The following is a 19,357-nucleotide window of genomic DNA, read 5'->3' as shown; positions in this document are numbered from 1 at the left end:
TGTTACTGATTTTCTTTAGGTTCATTTTGGTTCGTTTAGGTTCAAGGTCCACAGTCACCATTTAGCCAACTGATTAAAGCATAAACTAAAATTTAATTGTAGTGCATTCATTATCTGAATTTATTTTCATTATCTGACTATATAGCTATATTGGGACCCTTGGTAAAAAATAAGCAAAAATGACTGAAAATTAGTTTTTGCCATTTCTCCTTTTAGTCTTCCATTCAAAATATTCACAAATCTAACCTTTTAATTGAAGTTAATTTACACAAAATGTAATGTGTGGAATAAATTTTTTTTCTTTTTTTTTTAACAAAGTATGTGTGCCAAAAGTATTACAAATTCTGAGTAAAAATCTAAATTAAGTATATTTCCATTTAAATGGTATGTTTTAAGTTCACCTTAGTGTTCAGGAACACTTAAGAGATAGTCATGACTTCCTGTTTCACTGGGCTCTAAATATGAAGTGACACAGACCAAATTCCTATAGTCATCCATATGGGAAAGACCTGAGAATACAGTAATGATGTGTGAATTGTTGGAATGCTCATTTCCACTATTTGGGAAATAATTAATAAGTTAAAATCAAGATGGCAGCAATCTACCTGGAAGAGAATGTGTGTCTATATTGGCTCCACACAGACTGAGGAGGACAGTTTGAGTTGGAAAATTGCAGATGCTAGTTGGGTCTTGGGGTCAGAAAATCTCTAAAACTATCATCAGATCTCACCTATATACCCACATCTTGTTTGGGAAGGTTGAAAAAAGAAAAGCCTTTGGTGGCATCAAACAACAATCTAAATACATCTACAGGCACTACTGGAACTTTCAGTAGGACTGGGTTTTATGGTCAGATGAGACCAAAATAAAGCTAGAGGTGTATTTGGCATTGACAGAAAGCCATGTAGAAGAGTACCTCATCCCCACTGTGAAATATAGTGGTGGATCTTTAATGCTGAGGGGCTAATTTTCTTCCAAAGACCCTGGACCACTTGTTAGGATAACAGGGTATCATAAACTCTGTCAAGTACCAGCAGATATTAAATCAACACCTGTCAGGAAGTTTAAACTAGGCTGTGGTTGGATCTTCCAGCATGACAATGATGAAACGCACATCTCAAAATAAACAACAAAATAGTTCACTGACCACAGAATGAAGGTTTTGCCATGGACATAGCAGTTCCCTGACACAAACCGCATAAAAAAACCTGTGGGATGTGCTGAAGAAAAGAGTCCACAAGCATGGACCTCTGAATATGAAGGATCTGGAGAGGTTCTGAATGGAGGAATGGTCTCAGATCTCTTGCCGTATGTTCATCAACCTTATTACGCATTATAGAAGAAGATTCAGAGCTGTTATCTTGGCAAATGGAGGTTGATTTTTTTAAATATTAAAAAAAAAAGGTTAGATTTTTGTAAATATTTTGAATGAAAGACTTTTACGTTTACACATATTCCGTATATTCACATGTATCCGCAAAAACAACTAAAAACTCTGCATGTCAGGCCAGTAGTTGGCGGTCACTTTGTAAAGAAAAAATACGCATCTGTAGACCGAACACAGTACGCATTCATGTCACCTTTTTCACGAATTTACGTTTGTGTAGTTTACATGGAGACAATAACAGTATTGTTTTCAAAAACTTGATCTTTTTTTTTTATCAAATTTACCAAGGGGGCCCACTGGTTTTTAAGTTTTCCATCTAATCATTCATTCATTCATTCATAGCAATACAAAGTAAGTAAATATGTCCACCATGCACATACATAACACACATGTGTTTTCATTGACTAAAACTAGACTAAAATACCCAGACTTTTAGTCAACTAAAACTTAACAAAAAACAGGTTAAGGCTGACTAAATATAATTAACAAAGACATTTGACACAAGAATTAAGAATAAATAATAAAAAAATGCTGACAAAATCATCCATCCATCATGAATATAACCTTTTATTCTGGTATAGCAATACAAAGTAAGTAAATATGTCCACCATGCACATACATAACACACATGTGCATGCCTCAGGCCTTCATCCTTTGCCAAGGTTGGAGGTTTATCTTAAAGCGAAGTCGGGTCTCCTCCCTCCCCTCACAGACGGGCAGCTGTTGCAGTGACTCAGTATCATGGAGGCGTGCAGCGGGACTGCAGCAGCGACACACAGCAGAGCTCCAACACCTCTGAGAGACGCATGCAGTCATGATCCCTGTGAAAGGTGAGTAACAGCCTGCATTCTCCTCTCAGTGTGCTTTGGCAGCTGCAGTGCTCGATTATGGCTAGTTATGGCTTATAGCGTGTGTCTCTGTGTGTGTGTGTGTCCCTCTCTTGCAAGGTTAGATGAGGCATTTTCTTCACAATTGGCTGAATCTCTGCATAACCAGGTGCAGTGCATGTACTGGTTTTTGCACACGCAGGCATTTTGTGTGTCATGTGACTGGTTACCTTATTCTATTTCTGAGACAGCATATTTCAGCTGCACTGCATGCAGCAGATGTGAATTTGTCCCCTGAGGAGTAAATTGTTGTGGTGATTTGTGTGCAACTGGTGCCCTACAGAGATGATAACAAGGACAGTCATCAATGAACGTGTTGTACCGCCCCAAGCAAGCAGGCATGGTTTAATGTAATGGTCGATGACATGACGCTTATTAATTTATTCAGAATTAATTTAGTTATCAGGGTGATAACTGTTTCTAATATTGTGCAGTAAAGTAAATGTCTGATTAAATTAAATTCTTGAAAGGAAAAACATAACCTTAACTACTACATTAAGTACCGTAGTTAATCTTTTATAATTTTATTGAAAAAAAATGAACAAACCAGCTTATTAATATTTGAATTTATTCCACCATATCAACATCATGTGATGCAACCAACATACAGAAAAAAAAAACATAAAACAGGAAGTTATATAAACACACCTACAGACTCTCATCAAAATGAAAAAGTATTAGATATGACGTCTTTTTATGACGAGGCAAGGTTAGTTCAGGTTGATGTGTACACTTACATATACTAAAATTATTTTTTACTTAATGGTTTAAATGTTAACTTTTTTCTAAATTATATTAAATACAAAGAAGTTATTTAAACTAGTTTTATTTTTATGAGTGTAAATTTTTGGTGAAAAATCAACATGCAGTATTTGAAAAAGACATAAATATGAATAAAATGTAATAATAAAAGAATAATATTTAATATAAAAATAAAAGTTACCAAAATCTCTCTTTATTTTTGTTGGCAAAAAAGAGGATGACAATATTATATATTGTTTTTTTACATTCCAATTACATTCCAAATATCTGGTTCATTGGATGGCATGAGCAGCAGTTTCTCAATGACAACAGTGGTGATCATTAATAATTACGATTATAATTTTGAGCAAAATAGTGGTGGTTACTTTAACCATTATGGCGCAGAATAACTAAATGTGACTAAAATATGACTAAAACAACAGTTTTCATTTACTAAAACTAGACTAAAATGCCCAGACTTTTAGTCAACTGAAACTTGACTAACAAAAAACAGGTTAAGGCTGACTAAATATAATTAACAAGGACATTTGACACAAGAATTAAGACTAAATAATAATAAAAAATAGCTTACAAAATTATCACTATAATGGGCACTCTCATAATTCATAATGCATTCACTGCAAAAATTTAGTTTTTTTTTTTTTCTCATTTGCTTAGTATTGTTTTCTGAAAAAATGTCAGTACAGCAAGAAAAAATAAACCTAATTCAAAGGGAAAACAAGGTTATTTTTCTTACTCCGCTAACAAATATTTTTTTCCTGTTTTAAGCATAAACTCACCCAAATTTTATACATTTTTCATTAAACAACACAATATCTTAAGTCATTTCGCTTCAAGTAAATGTATCCTGATTTAAGAATGTTTAGATATTTGTAGTGGAAAACTAAGAAAATAATTTTTTGATGTATTGACCCATAATGTTTTGTTATTTGAAACTCACTATCCTGCCATTATGTTGCACCTGTGACTTTAAAATGGCAGTAAACTCTTGCCTTTTTCTTCCATGAACCGGATCAGGCATTTTTATCACTTAATCTCATGATGGTCTAATCGGGAGGAGAAAGGGGTAGTGTGGGATGTTCTGGAACAAAATCAGTGACTCTGTCTTTTGTCTACTGAATGAATCGCCTAAACTCCAGCCTTTTATTCCCATTCTAAAGGCTTTCCAATCCTTAAAGCTGTTCCAGCTCACCTTTCTTTGCCCCATGGTGTGCATCATATTTCAAACCCTGTTCTTTGTTACTTAGGCTGGATTCATTTGTGACTGACTGACTGATTGAAGCGATATCCTTGTGCGTCGCAAAACATACAATAGTGTGCTTTTTACCACCACTGATCTGATCTTCTATAATGTCTCCTTGTTTCGACCCTCTTGGCAATGTTCTCAGCTGCAGGGTGAACTGGGTAATGCTCTGGAGATTATCTGAAATGGGTGGAATATATCATGAAGTGTAGATGTAGTGAAGAGTGAGCTTTTATTTTTAGAAACAAGAGATGAATGAATAATTCATCATGATTAGCTTATAAACTTAGTAGGTTTGTGCATAATCTGATTGATTGCAAGAGTGGTTTAACTACTACACATCTTAAACAGCTTTACTAATGGTCTGAAGACATTATATAAGGTCCAGTACCCCCATTAACAAATCTGATTTTGTAATTTTCCTATATCTGAGATCCTAACGGACACATTGACAATGCATTAGGCCTGGTATGTGTTTGTTTAGCAGCTTTGCTCTTGTGTTATTGACACAGCTTGGCCTTGGTCAAATTGTAGCTCATTGTTTGGTTATTTCCTCACCCAGAGGTCATGAGTTCAGTATAATGAGTGGTGCCTCTCAACTTGGTTATTTTATTGCCTGCATGTCCCGCTTGATTAGGCAGCCAAACGGAAGGAATATATCTAACTGGGCTGTGCACATGTTTGGGACATACAGGAGCTGTTGGCTTGTTTGGGACCTGGGTTTGGGTCTACAAAAAGTTGGTGCCCCTCTTTTTTTTTTAGTTTAAAAGATCAAAGTGCATGACAAATGAGGTCAGAAATTCCAGTCTCACTCCCTGTTCTCTATGTAGGTTCATAACAAATTTGCATAATGCCGGCCTATGGTCTTTATTGGCTGCCAGCGATCAGCCTCTACTTTGCCCTGCCTTCAAACACTGTATTTGTAGCTAAGGCCTGAAAGAGTTTGGTTGGTGTTGTCGGCATGTTGAAAACACGTTGTTTTCTGCGCTGCCAAAGAAAATCCACTTTGATGCACTTCCATGAGGACTCAAATTGATATGGTAAACCCAACACCATTGTTACTGTTCGCATCACTGTGTATCAAATGCTGAGGAAGCCTCTAGTGCTGAAATTCAGATATGGTAATGGGAGTTTCATTTCTGACATGGGCTGTAGGTGGTAGATTAATCACAACAGACTGGGCCGTCTGACCAATCAGAGCATCGCTGGCTCTCGGAATGGTGTTTAGAGAGACTGAATCTTTGTTATCAGCATGACCCAAGGAATGCACTGAGACCATTTTCATTACAATCTGTTAATTTACTCAAGTTATTAACATTTTTGTAAATTTTGTTTAACTTTTGACCACAAGATTGTGGTAGTATTGTCAGGGCATGGTGCTACAGACCCATACCGAGTTTCGTAATGATACGCTAATGCATTCGTAAAATACAGCATTTTAGCACATAATTCGAAATAGCCAACGGCCAAAATGTCCGATATGGGAAAATTGGATATCATTCGACTCGGCATGATGCCCCGAGACCAAATTTGGACAAACCCATCAGAAGTTATAAGTAAAAATATAATTTTTTTTGTATCTCCGGATCAGTAGGTGGCACTGTGCCGAAACGCTGCATGTTGCCTCAGGTCATGCTTGTGATGACATGTACCAAGTTTGGTCTGAATACGATAAAGCGTTGCAGAGATACAGCCTTATGTCTATTTTCGCAAGCGCTATGTACAATTCGTTCACATGTTTTTCGAAAACGGTTTGAGGAATCAACTTGAATTCCATAACTTTTTGTCTGCATGGTCTGAACATGATCTGGTTCAATTTTCGTGAAAATCAGAGTAACGGCCTTGGTGGAGCAATTGATTCGTCTTGAGCTAAGAAATCAGAGGGAAAAAGTTTTTTTTTCTAACCTTTACGGTTCAAAAGTTATCAACATAAATAAAAGTACAACTTTGGACAGCTGGTGGCGCTAGAGGGATTGAGTTAGAGACTCCAAATTTGCTATGGACACAGTCCAGACTGTCCTCTAACTGTATGCCAAATTTCACAACTTTTTACCATACAGTTCTATGGGCTGCTATAGACTCAAGAGCGGAAGAAGAAAAAAAAAAAAAAAGAACGCCAACAGATACAATAGGTGCTTGGCCCCTAATAAATGGGGTGAATTTTAATGTTGAATTTAAAATTCTGTCATTTACTCATCACATGTTGTTCCTTCTATCGAACACAAAAGATGTTCTTTTGAAAAGCGCCGTAAAAATAGTCGATATGATTTGTGTATTATATTCCAATTCTTCTGAGGTCATACGATAGCTTTTTTGTGCTGTGACATATTGTGGTTCCAAGTTTGAATATATACGTAAACAATGAATGAGATTTGAAAATTACGACAGAAGTATCATTTTTCGACTTAAGGCTGGAATACACTACATGATTTTAAAAATCAAAACAGATTTGATCTAAAGTTAAAAATTCTGAGTTTGTGCCCATAATACACTATGCGATATTCTGTAAAATTGTTTAACTCTGACTACCCAAAATCTTCAGAACGCCATGACTTTCTGCAACTAGCGTTGACTCCTCCAGGTTGCAAATCGGGGCAAAAGTCGTGTCGTGTATTCCAGCCTGCAAGTTTTGGTCCGTTCCTCATTCAAAGCTGTTGTGTGGATTCAGAAGACCTGGAATATAGTTTACTAGTCATATGGATGACCTTTAAGGAGCTTGATAACCTTTGATCACCAAATGATTTCATTGATTGGAAAAGAGCAGCATGAACATTTTACAAAACATCTTATTTTGTGTTCTACAGAAGAGTAATATGAATACGAGTCATTTTGGGTGAACTATTCCTTTAAGACAATCCTAGTTCAGAAATTTCATTGGTGTTATTGCTTTGTGCCGAATGATGCTATGCAGAGGAATGTATGTATGTCGTAGCATAAGCTTATTTCAACATACCCCTCTCTGATTCTCTTTTCTTTAAGGCCCCACCCAGAGGAGGATGAGGGGGAGGAAGATAGGAGCTTGCAGCCAGCAGAGACTGCAGGCTGGGAGGACGCCATTGCTGTTATGGTGCGTCTGTGTACTGGATTTCTGTATGTCACGCTTCAAGCGTTTGGAGTGCTGTGTAATCATCTGTTTGTGTGTGTGTTCGTATATGCAGGCACGAGGAGCGCCGATGGTCCATGATCTGCCTGCAGAGTCTTCTCTGCGCTCATGTGTCAGTACGGCCAGCATGAAGGTCAAGAACGTCAAAAAGTAGGTGTTTATATGATAAAGGGAAGGTTTCTACAGAATTCATTTTCTGTTTTGTCTCCTTCAGACCTACGGAGGAGAATACTGATGAGCTCTTTTTGTTTTGCAGACTGTCCCTCACCAAAGGCCATTTTCCCAGGCTGGCAGAATGTGCCCACTTCCACTATGAGATTGTTGACTTTGGCTCTGTGCAGGTGAGGGTTTTTATGGTAAATGCAGTCCTGCTGAAGGCCATGATCACTCATGGTTGACGGGAATGTGTTAATTAGGCTCTTTGCTTTGGTCTTGGTTTCTGTGGTGGCAGATTATCCATCATGTTGAAATTAGGGCTGAGGTTTAAGTTACAAGCAATCCACATTGGCCTCTGTATAGTTATTTGCCATCCTACAAATAGGATCTTTAGACTGTGGAAAACCCCTTAAAAACCCTCTTCATCCCCTTAAATTTATACAAGTGTGTATATATATATATATATATATATATATATATATATATATATATATATATATATATATATATATATATATATATATATATATATATATATATATATATATATATATATATATATATATATATATATATATATATATATATATATATATTTATATTTATATTATATATTTATATATATATATATATATATAATATAATATAATATAATATAATATAATATAATATAATATAATATAATATAATATTTATATTATTTATATTTATATTTATATTTATATATATATATATATATATATAAATATTGTAATTGTAGAAATGTGTCCTTCCTAAATAAAATTTTAAATTTCTTTAAAAAAAAAAAAAAAAAAAAGGGGGCCATTCTGATCCCAAATTTTTGAATGGCAATGTAAATTTTCTTAAGCTTTAATTGGCCATATTCTACACCTTTTATATATAGCTACTGTGCCTTTAAGACTTCTTATGCAAATGTTCTGGTATGATTGCACAAACTGGCTAGCTTGCACTAACAGCACGGGCCAGGATGCTGCGTATGTTAATGTGTTAATATGTAAATGTGTGAGGTCATATGTTAATATCTAAGTCACCGTAACCATAATGATTAATGACATTTAATAGCTATGGTGGAAATGGAGATTTGCATTAGTTTTATGCAGACATACTTAATGAACAAAGTCCCTTTAAGGCGAGTCAGTTAACTTGGCAGCCATTTTGTTTACACCCTCAAGCAACTAAAAACTATTTTTTTCAAATCGCACTAAAAATATCTTTTAGCCTAGTCCAGTTATGTGCGTTATTGAGTAAAAAAACTTGATCAGAAAGGCAATTGGCACTTTTAACTGAAAGATGTAATTTCCATTCCATATTTGCCGCTGTATTTCATTTTTCTTTTTGTGGTCAGTCTGCTGCCCCTCTTCTCCCCATACAGTCTCTCAGAACATCATACTGGGCTTCATTTTTATTTCATCATAGGCCCAAAACACGTTTTCTTCCAGTCAGATTTTGCTATGCTGATGGGTTCCAGCAGAGCGCAGCAGATTTAGTTTCCAGTAAATACCACCGAGCCCCTCCTCAATCTTTCCTGTATGTACTGTTCTAAGAGCCGAGGGTGTTGGTTTCAATGCATCATAAACAGGGTACGGTGTCACAGCTGAGGAACAGGAGGTTTACCTCCATGTCTCACAGCTCTGTGCTCTGCGCCTCCATCATCTTGTGTGTTTCAGCTCTCAAGGTCACACAGACTCCTGTTCTATTAGATTGCATTCAATCTCTTGAGTGCGTCACGCTGGCACAGTGGCCGGGGGCTGGAGGAGTCCAGAGTCATGCATGTACCAGAACACTAATACTCAGCTCCAAACTTGGCAGTTAAATAAGACATGTTTAAGAAGGAATGATGTTTATTACTGCATCTCTTTTGTTGTTTTCAAAGCTCATGGGCATATTTTAGCAGTTTAACAATGTCATGGTGCCTTTTGTCTTTTTTCCTTAGAAAAAATTCATATACAGAATAGACTTGATAGAAACCTTTTCTGTACCAAGGACAACTGAACAAAACTAAAAGATCATAATATATGAGCTGAAGGAGATGAATTTTATGCTAAGCATTACAAAAATATTTTTTGCCACTTTTTTTCCAGGGCAAAATACATTTCTTAAAATATCTAAACATGCATAATGCATAATACATCATGCATAAATCTAAGCAAGGTTTTTAGTCAAAAAAATCCAAATTGGCAAGAATAAAAATCTAGATAGTTACTGAAGTAGTACTTTCTTGTGAAACATACTCTTCTATATTTTACAACTTTGAAAAATCATTTTTTACAGTGTACTAGTAATAATATTAACATTAATTATTAATATTTTTATTATTATTGTATGTTAATCTATCTTATTTTGTCAACACTGACATTTTTTCAGTAGAAAGACTGAAGTAGTACTTGTAAAACATACTTCAATAACTTAAAAACAATCTTTTTTTACACTCTACTTGTATTAATATTAATACTGATATTAATTATGTTATTTTGATTTGTTTTAAGCTGTCTTATTTTATGTTAACACTGACTGTGTGCATTTTGTTCACGCATATGAGAGATGAAATATGTGAGAGAGATGCACATTTTGCCTTCAGGTCATTTGGTCAGATATCACATTACACAGAAACTCATATATTAGGTTTTAGGAATGTTAAAAGCAAAATGTATGAAGACATATTAATATTAATATTATTAGTGAAACATAAATCACTCTCCTAAACAAAATAAAGTGGCCCCAAAACACTTGGCCAACAGCTAACTCTGGTTTCATATTTTATTGTCTAAATACAATGACGTTCATTTAAATGTGGTTTAAGCTAAAAAAAAGTATATGGAAGACTGCAAGAATAACCTTGTCTGTGTTCAGTCCTAGAATAGGGGATTGAGTTAACATCCATTCTGTGGTGTCTTCATGTAGACCTTTGTTGCATTCCCAGAGGTGGTGTGAATGTTCCACATTCCTCGGCTCAGGTTTACAGAGGAGCTTTCAGGATCCCTGCCTCTTCCTCTAGTGCAGAGAGAGATGGAAGAAGAACTGGGCCAAATTCAGTGATTCTGTAATGAGCTTTTACTGATCTCAGAACATCTCCATATCAGCAGCTGGTTGGGACATTGATTAAGTCTCTTTGTTATCTGCTATAAATCACCTCAGACAGAGAGGAGGGCCTCATGTGGCGCTGCAGTCCTCACTCACCACCATTTCATTAGAATGGACCCAAACCTGCAGGTTTCAGCAGGTTCCACAAACGGTGCTGCTGACCTGTGTGAGAAAAGGGTTTCCAGTAGGTGGATCTATCTTGAAATATTGATACTTTTGCTATCTGAGCTTAATCTGCATGGCTGATGATACTACTGGGTGAGCATCAAGATTTTGTAATGAAACAGCAAATCAGTTTTACTGAAAACTCATGATCAAGAAGTCTCGTAGAATATGTTATAGATGGATCCTGATCCAGGATCTACGTTATAAAGTGGGTCAGCGCTGGATTATATGATTTATCATATTCATGGAGCCTGATTAATTTCTGATCTCTGAGACTCCTGGCACTCCTCTTTAGGGGAAGGTGCATGACATGTGATTGAATTGCTGACATCCCTTGTGTAAATTATGGCACTGTACCGTTGATGGGCTGTGGCTCCAGATGGAGAAAGGTCAACTCAAGATCACTGGGTTACTCTTTCTAGCTTTTATGCAACTTGAGGAATTTCTTCTTGGTTTATGGCTTTATGTCTTTTGCTGGAATTTATTACTCAAGTGGAATTTTAATCCACGGATTGTGTGACGTAAACAATCAGTTTACTCGCGTTGTGGCTGTTGACCTTTGGCGTCTGCTTTTTACCCATTTTCAGTTGCTACAAACTTAAATGTGCTTTTACTCGATATTACAACAAGTTTTGAGATGATATTCGAACATGATCTCAGGTTTTCAGAGAGTCAGCCAAAGAAGAAAAAAAATGGCATGTTTTTACTAGAGGAATTTTCCAAACCAGTGGTTTAGAAAGGGCTTGTCATGGTAAGGTTGGAAAGACTCGAGTAGAGTTTTCACCACAGCATTCAGGTTTTAAATGTTTTTTTAGGCCATCTATATGTGAGTTTACTCTTTGAAGTTGTCAAAACAACATGCACATTTAAAATTTATAGCCTTTCTCTTCTGGGAAAATGAGCCAAAAATATTGATGACTCGCGGGAAGTTCCTACTTGCAAAATCATAATTACAATGTACATTCAAGTGATTTTGGTCAGAATAACATAGACTCATTGGGCAATTTTCAGCTCTCACTTCAGTTTATCATATTCAGACTAAGATTATACATACATACATATATAATATAATATAATATAATATATAATATAATATAATATAATATAATATAATATAATATAAATAAATAAATAAATAAATAAATAAATAAATATATATATATATATATATATATATATATATATATATATATATATATATATATATATATATATATATATATATATATATATATTACAATTTAAAAACAAAACACTTAAGTTTTTAATACCCTTTTTTTATATATATATTTGATAATGTAATTATTTTTACAGTTAATCTCCAAATTAATGTAAAAACAACATAAAGACAGTATATTTTAAATACTTGTTTAATAGCATCTTTTAATGAATGAAGGTCAGTATCACTGACACTAATACAGCTACTCATGCCTCGATGAGAATGATTTTCTTTATTTATTTATTTATCCCCCCCCCCCCCCCAATGTCATCGCCAATTATCACAGCTACTTTTACTATGAATCAAACTCTTCTGACGCTCCCTTGCTTTCGTCTTCCCAAACGACCCCAATAAAAACGGATCTGACAGGGCAGATTTGCCTTTGTCTGCCACAATATCACCCTCTGTATTTTCCCTCTGTATATCGAGCTGCCAATCAGAGGCGGACGGATGGCAGGCGGGCTGTGCTGAAGCCATTTAACATTAGTGTAAGTCAAAGCTATCAATTTTTTTTTTCTTACATTTATTATGCTTCGAAAAATAAAACATCTTTTAGTAAATACTCATAGTAAATAGTAAAAACCCATAGTAAATGTCATATTTACCTGTCTAACAGAAATTGAATAAAATTATCAATCAGTCTGCACTGCATACATTATAAATTAAATATAGATGAATCCTTTTTAAAGCTACAGAAGTTCTTTAGTCAAGTCAAGAGCAGTGAGTAGTTTTCTCTGTTACCTTTGTTCTTTGATTAACTTTTAAAGACAGACAGCATTAGTGGCTGCTGTCACTTTAAGATCAGCTGCTGCTGCGTGACGCAGATCTCACTCTTTACGTTCATTTAAGACTTTATGTAACTCGTTTAAGTCTGCTCTTATAAGGACACTTGACCAAACGGACATTTTGGAATAGTTGTGTGTATGTATATATATATATATATATATATATATATATATATATATATATATATATATATATATATATATATATATATATATATATATATATATATATATCATATATGTATATGTGTGTGTGTGTGTGTATGTGTATGTGTGTTTTTTATATATATATATATATATATATATATATATATATATATATATATATATATATATATATATATATATCACACATATACACATACACATATACACATACACATACACATACACATACACATACACACACATATATGATATATATATATCATATGTATTCTATGATAATTTAGATTTTTTTTTGTATAATTGAGTATATGCAATAATATTATTATTAATAATAGTAATTAATTAATTAATTTTATTTATTTATTTATTTATTTATTTATTTACAATATTTATTTTGTTAAATGGTCATCACTGGATGTCAAATGTAAAATATTCATCCCAAAACATCGATGCATATATCCTGTTCTGAGGTCTGTATCTTAGAGCACAGCTCCTTTCTGCATGGATCCAGTGGGAGGACCAACATCCAGCGCAGGGAGGGGCTAAGAAGATGGTTGTGGCGGAGGGGAGGGGGGTGCTCTATTTCTCTATATTTGTCCTTTTCCTCAGTTGTTATTAGACACAGCATCATGCACATCCCTCTACTGCAGGAGACGAAGATTGGAAAAGGTCTGTGTTTCAGACAGGACGTGTTTTCACTGCAGCACACTGCTGATTTTCATTCCGCTCTAAATCTGGCAGTTTGTTTTTGATGAGCTGGGCTGACTGAGCACAGGCTGCTGGTCTGTGGGGGCGTGTGTGACGGGTTACTGCGTCTGCGTGCAGCAGCAGCCGTGCAGAACATCAGCAGAGAGCTGAATAAGGAAAGGCAGGTGTGAGACGATAGGGGACTCTTGGGTTGGATCTGTCAGAATGGGCCTGAGCGTGCTGATAAGACAAGACAGACGGCATATCAGTGAGTATCCATCAGTCTCATTCACATAGGAAGAATTATAACCATTTTAAGGAAATTAAAATGCTTGCCTTCTTTGTCATGTGGTTTTACTATTGTTATACACACTACACTGCACTATTACTACTTTACTGTTTTTACACTACACTGTGTATCATAATTTTTGGGATGTTCTTAATTTGGAGTATTTTTGTCTTTCCCCCTCATAGTACCACAGAAATTGTGTAAGAAAAGATGATTATTATTATTATAATATATATATATATATTTTTTTTTTTTTTTTTTTTTTTTACCCCATTGGCAAATTTTGATTCACTAATGTATGTAAGATTTAGTTTTAAAACAGAAACAGTAATCTATTTAATTTAAGATATAATCTATGACAAGAAGTCTTAAAATTTTGCATTTCAAATAAATTGACTTTGTTAAAGCTTATTTATTGATTTATTTGTAGATGCTTTTACTGAGGAAAAAAAATGATTTTCAGTGCTTTTGTGTTTTGTAACCAGTTTTGTTGATCCTAAATTGTCTAATTCAGTTAGATGCATTAGGATGTAAAAATACATTAGTGTGCATTATTTTAATGGACTTATTTGTGCTTATGGGAAATTGGTGACACATCTACTGTAGATCAAGTGCTTATCCTGCAGTTTGTATTACTTTACTGAACTGCAATGGCTAAGTAGGTCATTAATGCTTGTGTAAGTTTCTGTTAGTTTTATATATATATAATCAATGCTTTCATTTGTTTAATGCACCTTTGAAGTGGCTCAGTGTTGGATCAGCATTTTCTATCAATTAAAGGGTCGCAGTTCTTTTCTTTGATGTGGAGGCTGGTGTGTGTGTGTGTGTGTGTTTGTGTTGAATGATGCATGAGGAGTCTGCATTACTGAGATGATGCAGAGAAGTAAATTACAGCAGACACTACAAAGACGGCACTGCCTCTGTGAGGAGTTTGCCTGACTGGATGCTTCATTTACATATTGAAACCCCTGAATCACATCAGCTTTTGGAGTCAAGGGTCGAAATCACATTTGCAGGGACAAGTAGATGTTGTGATGTTTTATAATCAGCCAGTTGTGGAAACTTCTGAGGAAAAGCCTTGATGAAGTTGCACTGGAACTGCTATGCTAGTATTTTGGGAATATTCCTTGATGTGTTGGCTTTCTAAAACTAGAAAGAATCAGACACTATTGAAGGGGTGGTGTACCTGAAGTCCTTTTCTTTTTTCTTGTATGTGGTGTGTAGATCTCTTGTTGACTTTGTCACTCATCTGGGCCTGTTGTTTCTGCAGCCTTAAAAATCCATCATCATGTTTGAGCTGTGCCACAACTGCAGTTCCAGCTGCAGCGAGGAGCATGTGTCTGTCATCTCTCTCATTCTCTGGAGCTGATAGCGGAGTTTTACTTGCCATTATTGCTGTTAATCCTTTCAGTTTTGTTTTATGTCATGAAATTGGAATATTTTTTTTAATATTTTTTTTTTTTACTGTTTTAAGCATGTTTTTAGGTCTTTAGATTTGTATTGGCTGTTATTTAAAGTGGTTGAAGACAAGTTTAATGTCAATTGTTGAATTTTATGTTTATTGTATTTATTTTATCCTAATTATAAATACTTTTTTCAGTTTTATTTAAATTTAAATGGCCATACACTCTGGCCCAACAAGTATTTTAGCACTTTTGAACACTTTGAAATGTGAAATTTTGTAAGAATTGTGTGTGTGTGTGTGTGTGTGTGTGTGTGTGTGTGTGTGTGTGTGTGTGTGTGTGTGTGTAGTTTTCCTCTAACTTTAAAGTAAAGTTATTTGTTGCAATGACCAACTGATCTTAAGCGGGACTTTTATTACATTAGTGTTATGACCATCACAGGACGTGTCAATAATACTTTTTTAAATCTTCATTTTCAAGGGTAAGTTCACCCAAAATGAAAATTCTGTCATTAATTACTCACCCTCATTTCGTTCCACACCCGTAAGACCTTTATTCATCTTCGGAACACAAATTAAGATATTTTTGATAAAATCTGATGGCTCAGCAAGTTAATTTACACTTTCAAACACCCAGAAAGACATATTTCATGTGACTACAGTGGTTCAACGTTAATGTTATGAAGCGACGAGAATATTTTTGTGCTGATGGGTGATTCAAAACTGCTTCATGAAGCTTCGAAGATTTACGAATCTTTTGTTTCGAATCAGTGCTTCGTTACATCATAAGTGTTTCGAAATTTCAATGGTTCACATGACTTTGGCAGTTTGACACGTGCTGCGAACCACTGATTCGAAACAAAAGATTGATAAAGCTTCGAAGCTTCATGAAGCAGATATTGTTGAATAAAGTTGTTATTTTGTTATTTTGGTGCACAAAAAGTATTCTCATCGCTTCATTACATTAAGGTTGAACCACTGTAGTCACATGAACTGTTTTATATATGTCTAGAGTTGCTTTCTGGGCATTTGAAAGTGTAAATGAACTTGCTGTCAATGGAAGCCTCACTGAGCAATCAGATTTTATCAAAAATATCTTAATTTGTGTTCTGAAGATGAACGAAGGTCTTACAGGTTTGGAATAACATGAGGGTGAGTAATTAATGACAGAATTTTCATTTTAGGGTGAACTAACCCTTTATATTTTTGATGATATCCAAGAGGTTTTTATTTCCCATAGAAAGCAACGAAATTACCACATTCAAGGTCTAGAGAAGTACTAAAGACATCATCATTAAAATAGTCAATGTGACTACAGTGGTTTAACCTTAATGTTACAGTATGAAGTGGTGAGAATACTTTTTGTGCTCAAAAACAAGACAAAAATAACGATTTATTCAACAATTACCTCTCTACTCTCTCAATCTCCTACGCATTTTCCATTGTAAACACAGTGCAGCACTTCCGTGTTTACGTCCGTACGCCAGCTTAGTATTGGCCGATGCTGTTCACATGAGCACCACAACGTATGCGTCTGCCAATAATGACCAAGAACCCAGAAGCGCTGCACTGTTTACAATGAAAATTCAACACAGGAATACTGTGATGTATGGTTCGTAAAGAACTTAGTATGTACCTTTTAATACTCTCTTTGTTTAATTTTTGTGAGTATACTGTATATAATAGGAGTATTAAGGAATAATAACATTCAGAATCTATCTCTTCACAGTTGTCTTTATCTGAGGATCAGAACGACCTCACACACAATGGCCTGGAGTCAAAGGAGTTAGTGTATCTGGTCCAGATATGTTGTCAGGTAAGCTTGTTTCACACAGGGGGAAAGAAATCTCAAAAACTAGAACCTCTGTTGCCCTTACTGTGTGACAGAGGAGAAAAAATATCATCTCAGGATCACTGATTTGTTATGGCAACAGAGCAAAAGCTAAGCCCGCTGCCATGCTAGGAAAAATGGTGAAGTTATAAAAAGACCTTTAAGAGCTTCAGATCAAACAGGCAGGCCAACCGCATGCAGTTTGCAGAGCAATTTATCTGTTTCATGGAATGCATCCGGATTTAGGAAAAGACAGGATTTTCAAAGAGGATTTTGAGGCCAAGATGAAGACAAAGCTGCAAATGTAAATACTCTTGGTCCTGCATTTCTTTCCATACCAAGACAATGGGGGTGTTTTTTGCCCTGGGAGGGTTTTGTACTCCTTCACAGAGCTTCTAAAAATATGAATTCAGAGCCCATTTTTGAGCTTGTGAGTGTGAGAGCTGAACGGATTTAGAAAGAGTCCTGCTCTACTGTTTCTGAACCATCCCTCACAACTGAAGCAAATCTCATTGTCTACAATATGCCATATACCATAATTATGACTTTATTAATATTAAGAATTTTGGAAAATATTTTTGAAAACCACTTTTGTTTGATCATCCATTTTCAATAATGTCTCAAGGAGATTTGAACGTCAGTCTGACTCTGTTTATTCTCTTTTTTTCTGTTTATGTGTCTTAGGGTCGTAAGTGGATAGTGAGGCGTACATATGAAGAGTTTCGTGTTCTTGACAAGCACCTCCACCTCTGTATCTATGATAGAAGATTCTCTCAGCTTCCTGAACTGCCCCGAATAGACAGCCTGAAGGACAAAGCAGTGGTAAGTTCACCTCGTATAAGTAGTCGCAGCTTAAAAATTGAGTACACTGTCTGCATGTATCCTTGGTGAAGACAATCCCAGAATGCAATGCATTAAGTGTAGTGAAAATTCGAAATGTTGGACAAAAATGGAAGTGTTAATGTAATCCATTCAATACTGAAAAGTATTGATAAATTGTTCAGTCTAATTAAAAACGGCTATTTATTCAATAGAATGGAACAGTTCCCGCCCACTTTTTCAGCTGCATTGGCTTAGGAAATATTTTTCCCATAATCTTTAATCAAAATAACTCTGATGAAGTGTTTACTGGCGTGAGGGTGGGACAACCTGTCACTCACATGAGATCACCAACCACAACAATCCAACTATCCAATCAATTCCCAGTTGACAAAATCAAGTCCCACCCTACATTTTTTTTTCTTGTTTTAAAAGCTGTTTCACTGGGATATATGCCACAAAAGGGAAGAACTTCCGTTTCATGCTGACTTTAAAGCAAAAAAGTATTTGTTTTGCTTATATATATGCATTATGCATATGACATATATCATATCTGCAAATATTTACAGTGCATCCGGAAAGTATTCACAGCGCTTCACTTTCCCCACATTTTCCCACATTTATTCCAAAATGGATTAAATTCATTAATTTCCTCAAAATTCTACAAACAATACCTTGTAAAGACAACGTGAAAGAAGTTCGTTTGAAATCTTTGCAAATTTATAAAAAATAAAAAACAAAAAATACATAAGTATTCACAGCCTTTTCCATGACACTCAACGCTTGTTTCCACTGATCATCCTGTTTCCACTGATCATCCTTGAGATGTTTCTACAACTTGATTGGAGTCCACCTGTGGTAACTTCAGTTTACTGGACATGATTTGGAAAGGCACACACCTGTCTATATAAGGTCCCACCGTTAACGGCGCATGTCAGAGCACAAACCAAGCCATGAAGTTCAAGAAATTGTCTGTAGACCTCCGAGACAGGATTGTATTGAGGCACAGATCTGAGGAAGGGTACAGAAAAATTTCTGCAGCATTGAAGGTCCCAATGGGCACAGTGGCCTCCATCATCCATAAATGGAAGAAGTGTGGAACCACCAAGACTCTTCCTAGATCTTCCAAACTGAGTGATTGGGGGAGAAGGCCCTTAATCAGGGAGGTGACCAAGAACCTGATGGTCACTCTGACAGCGCTCCAGCGTTTCTCAGTGGAGAACAAGAGCTTCCAGAAGAACAACCATCTCTGCAGCACTCCACCAATCAGGCCTGTATGGTAGAGTGGCCAGACTGAAGTTACTCCTCAGTGAAAGGCACATGACAGCCTGCCTGGAGGACTCTCAGACCAT

The 19,357-nt window shown here is 35.5% G+C and overlaps 1 protein-coding gene across 4 annotated transcripts in view; it reads left to right on the top strand.

Moving 5' to 3' along the window:
* Positions 1-19,357, top strand: part of arhgap32a (Rho GTPase activating protein 32a) — a 32,890-nt gene that overhangs the window by 1,454 nt on the left and 12,079 nt on the right. Inside the window, exons 2-7 of one of the 4 annotated variants that reach the window (XM_067366031.1) lie at positions 2,100-2,217; positions 7,259-7,346; positions 7,438-7,532; positions 7,639-7,723; positions 17,085-17,171; positions 17,871-18,008. In XM_067366031.1, coding sequence (XP_067222132.1) covers positions 2,129-2,217; positions 7,259-7,346; positions 7,438-7,532; positions 7,639-7,723; positions 17,085-17,171; positions 17,871-18,008 — 582 coding nt within the window. In that variant the 5' untranslated portion in view covers positions 2,100-2,128. Of the gene's footprint in view, positions 1-1,763; positions 2,218-7,258; positions 7,347-7,437; positions 7,533-7,638; positions 7,724-13,750; positions 13,933-17,084; positions 17,172-17,870; positions 18,009-19,357 lie in introns of those variants that run through there. The other 3 variants (XM_067366033.1, XM_067366032.1, XM_067366034.1) reach the window with 3 other exon arrangements.

Source organism: Chanodichthys erythropterus, chromosome 17 (genome assembly GCF_024489055.1).
Source record: "Chanodichthys erythropterus isolate Z2021 chromosome 17, ASM2448905v1, whole genome shotgun sequence".
NCBI classification, from domain to species: Eukaryota; Metazoa; Chordata; class Actinopteri; order Cypriniformes; family Xenocyprididae; genus Chanodichthys; species Chanodichthys erythropterus.
The sequence above is the reverse complement of the archived record's forward strand: the minus strand, read 5'-3'. Positions and strand labels throughout refer to the sequence as shown.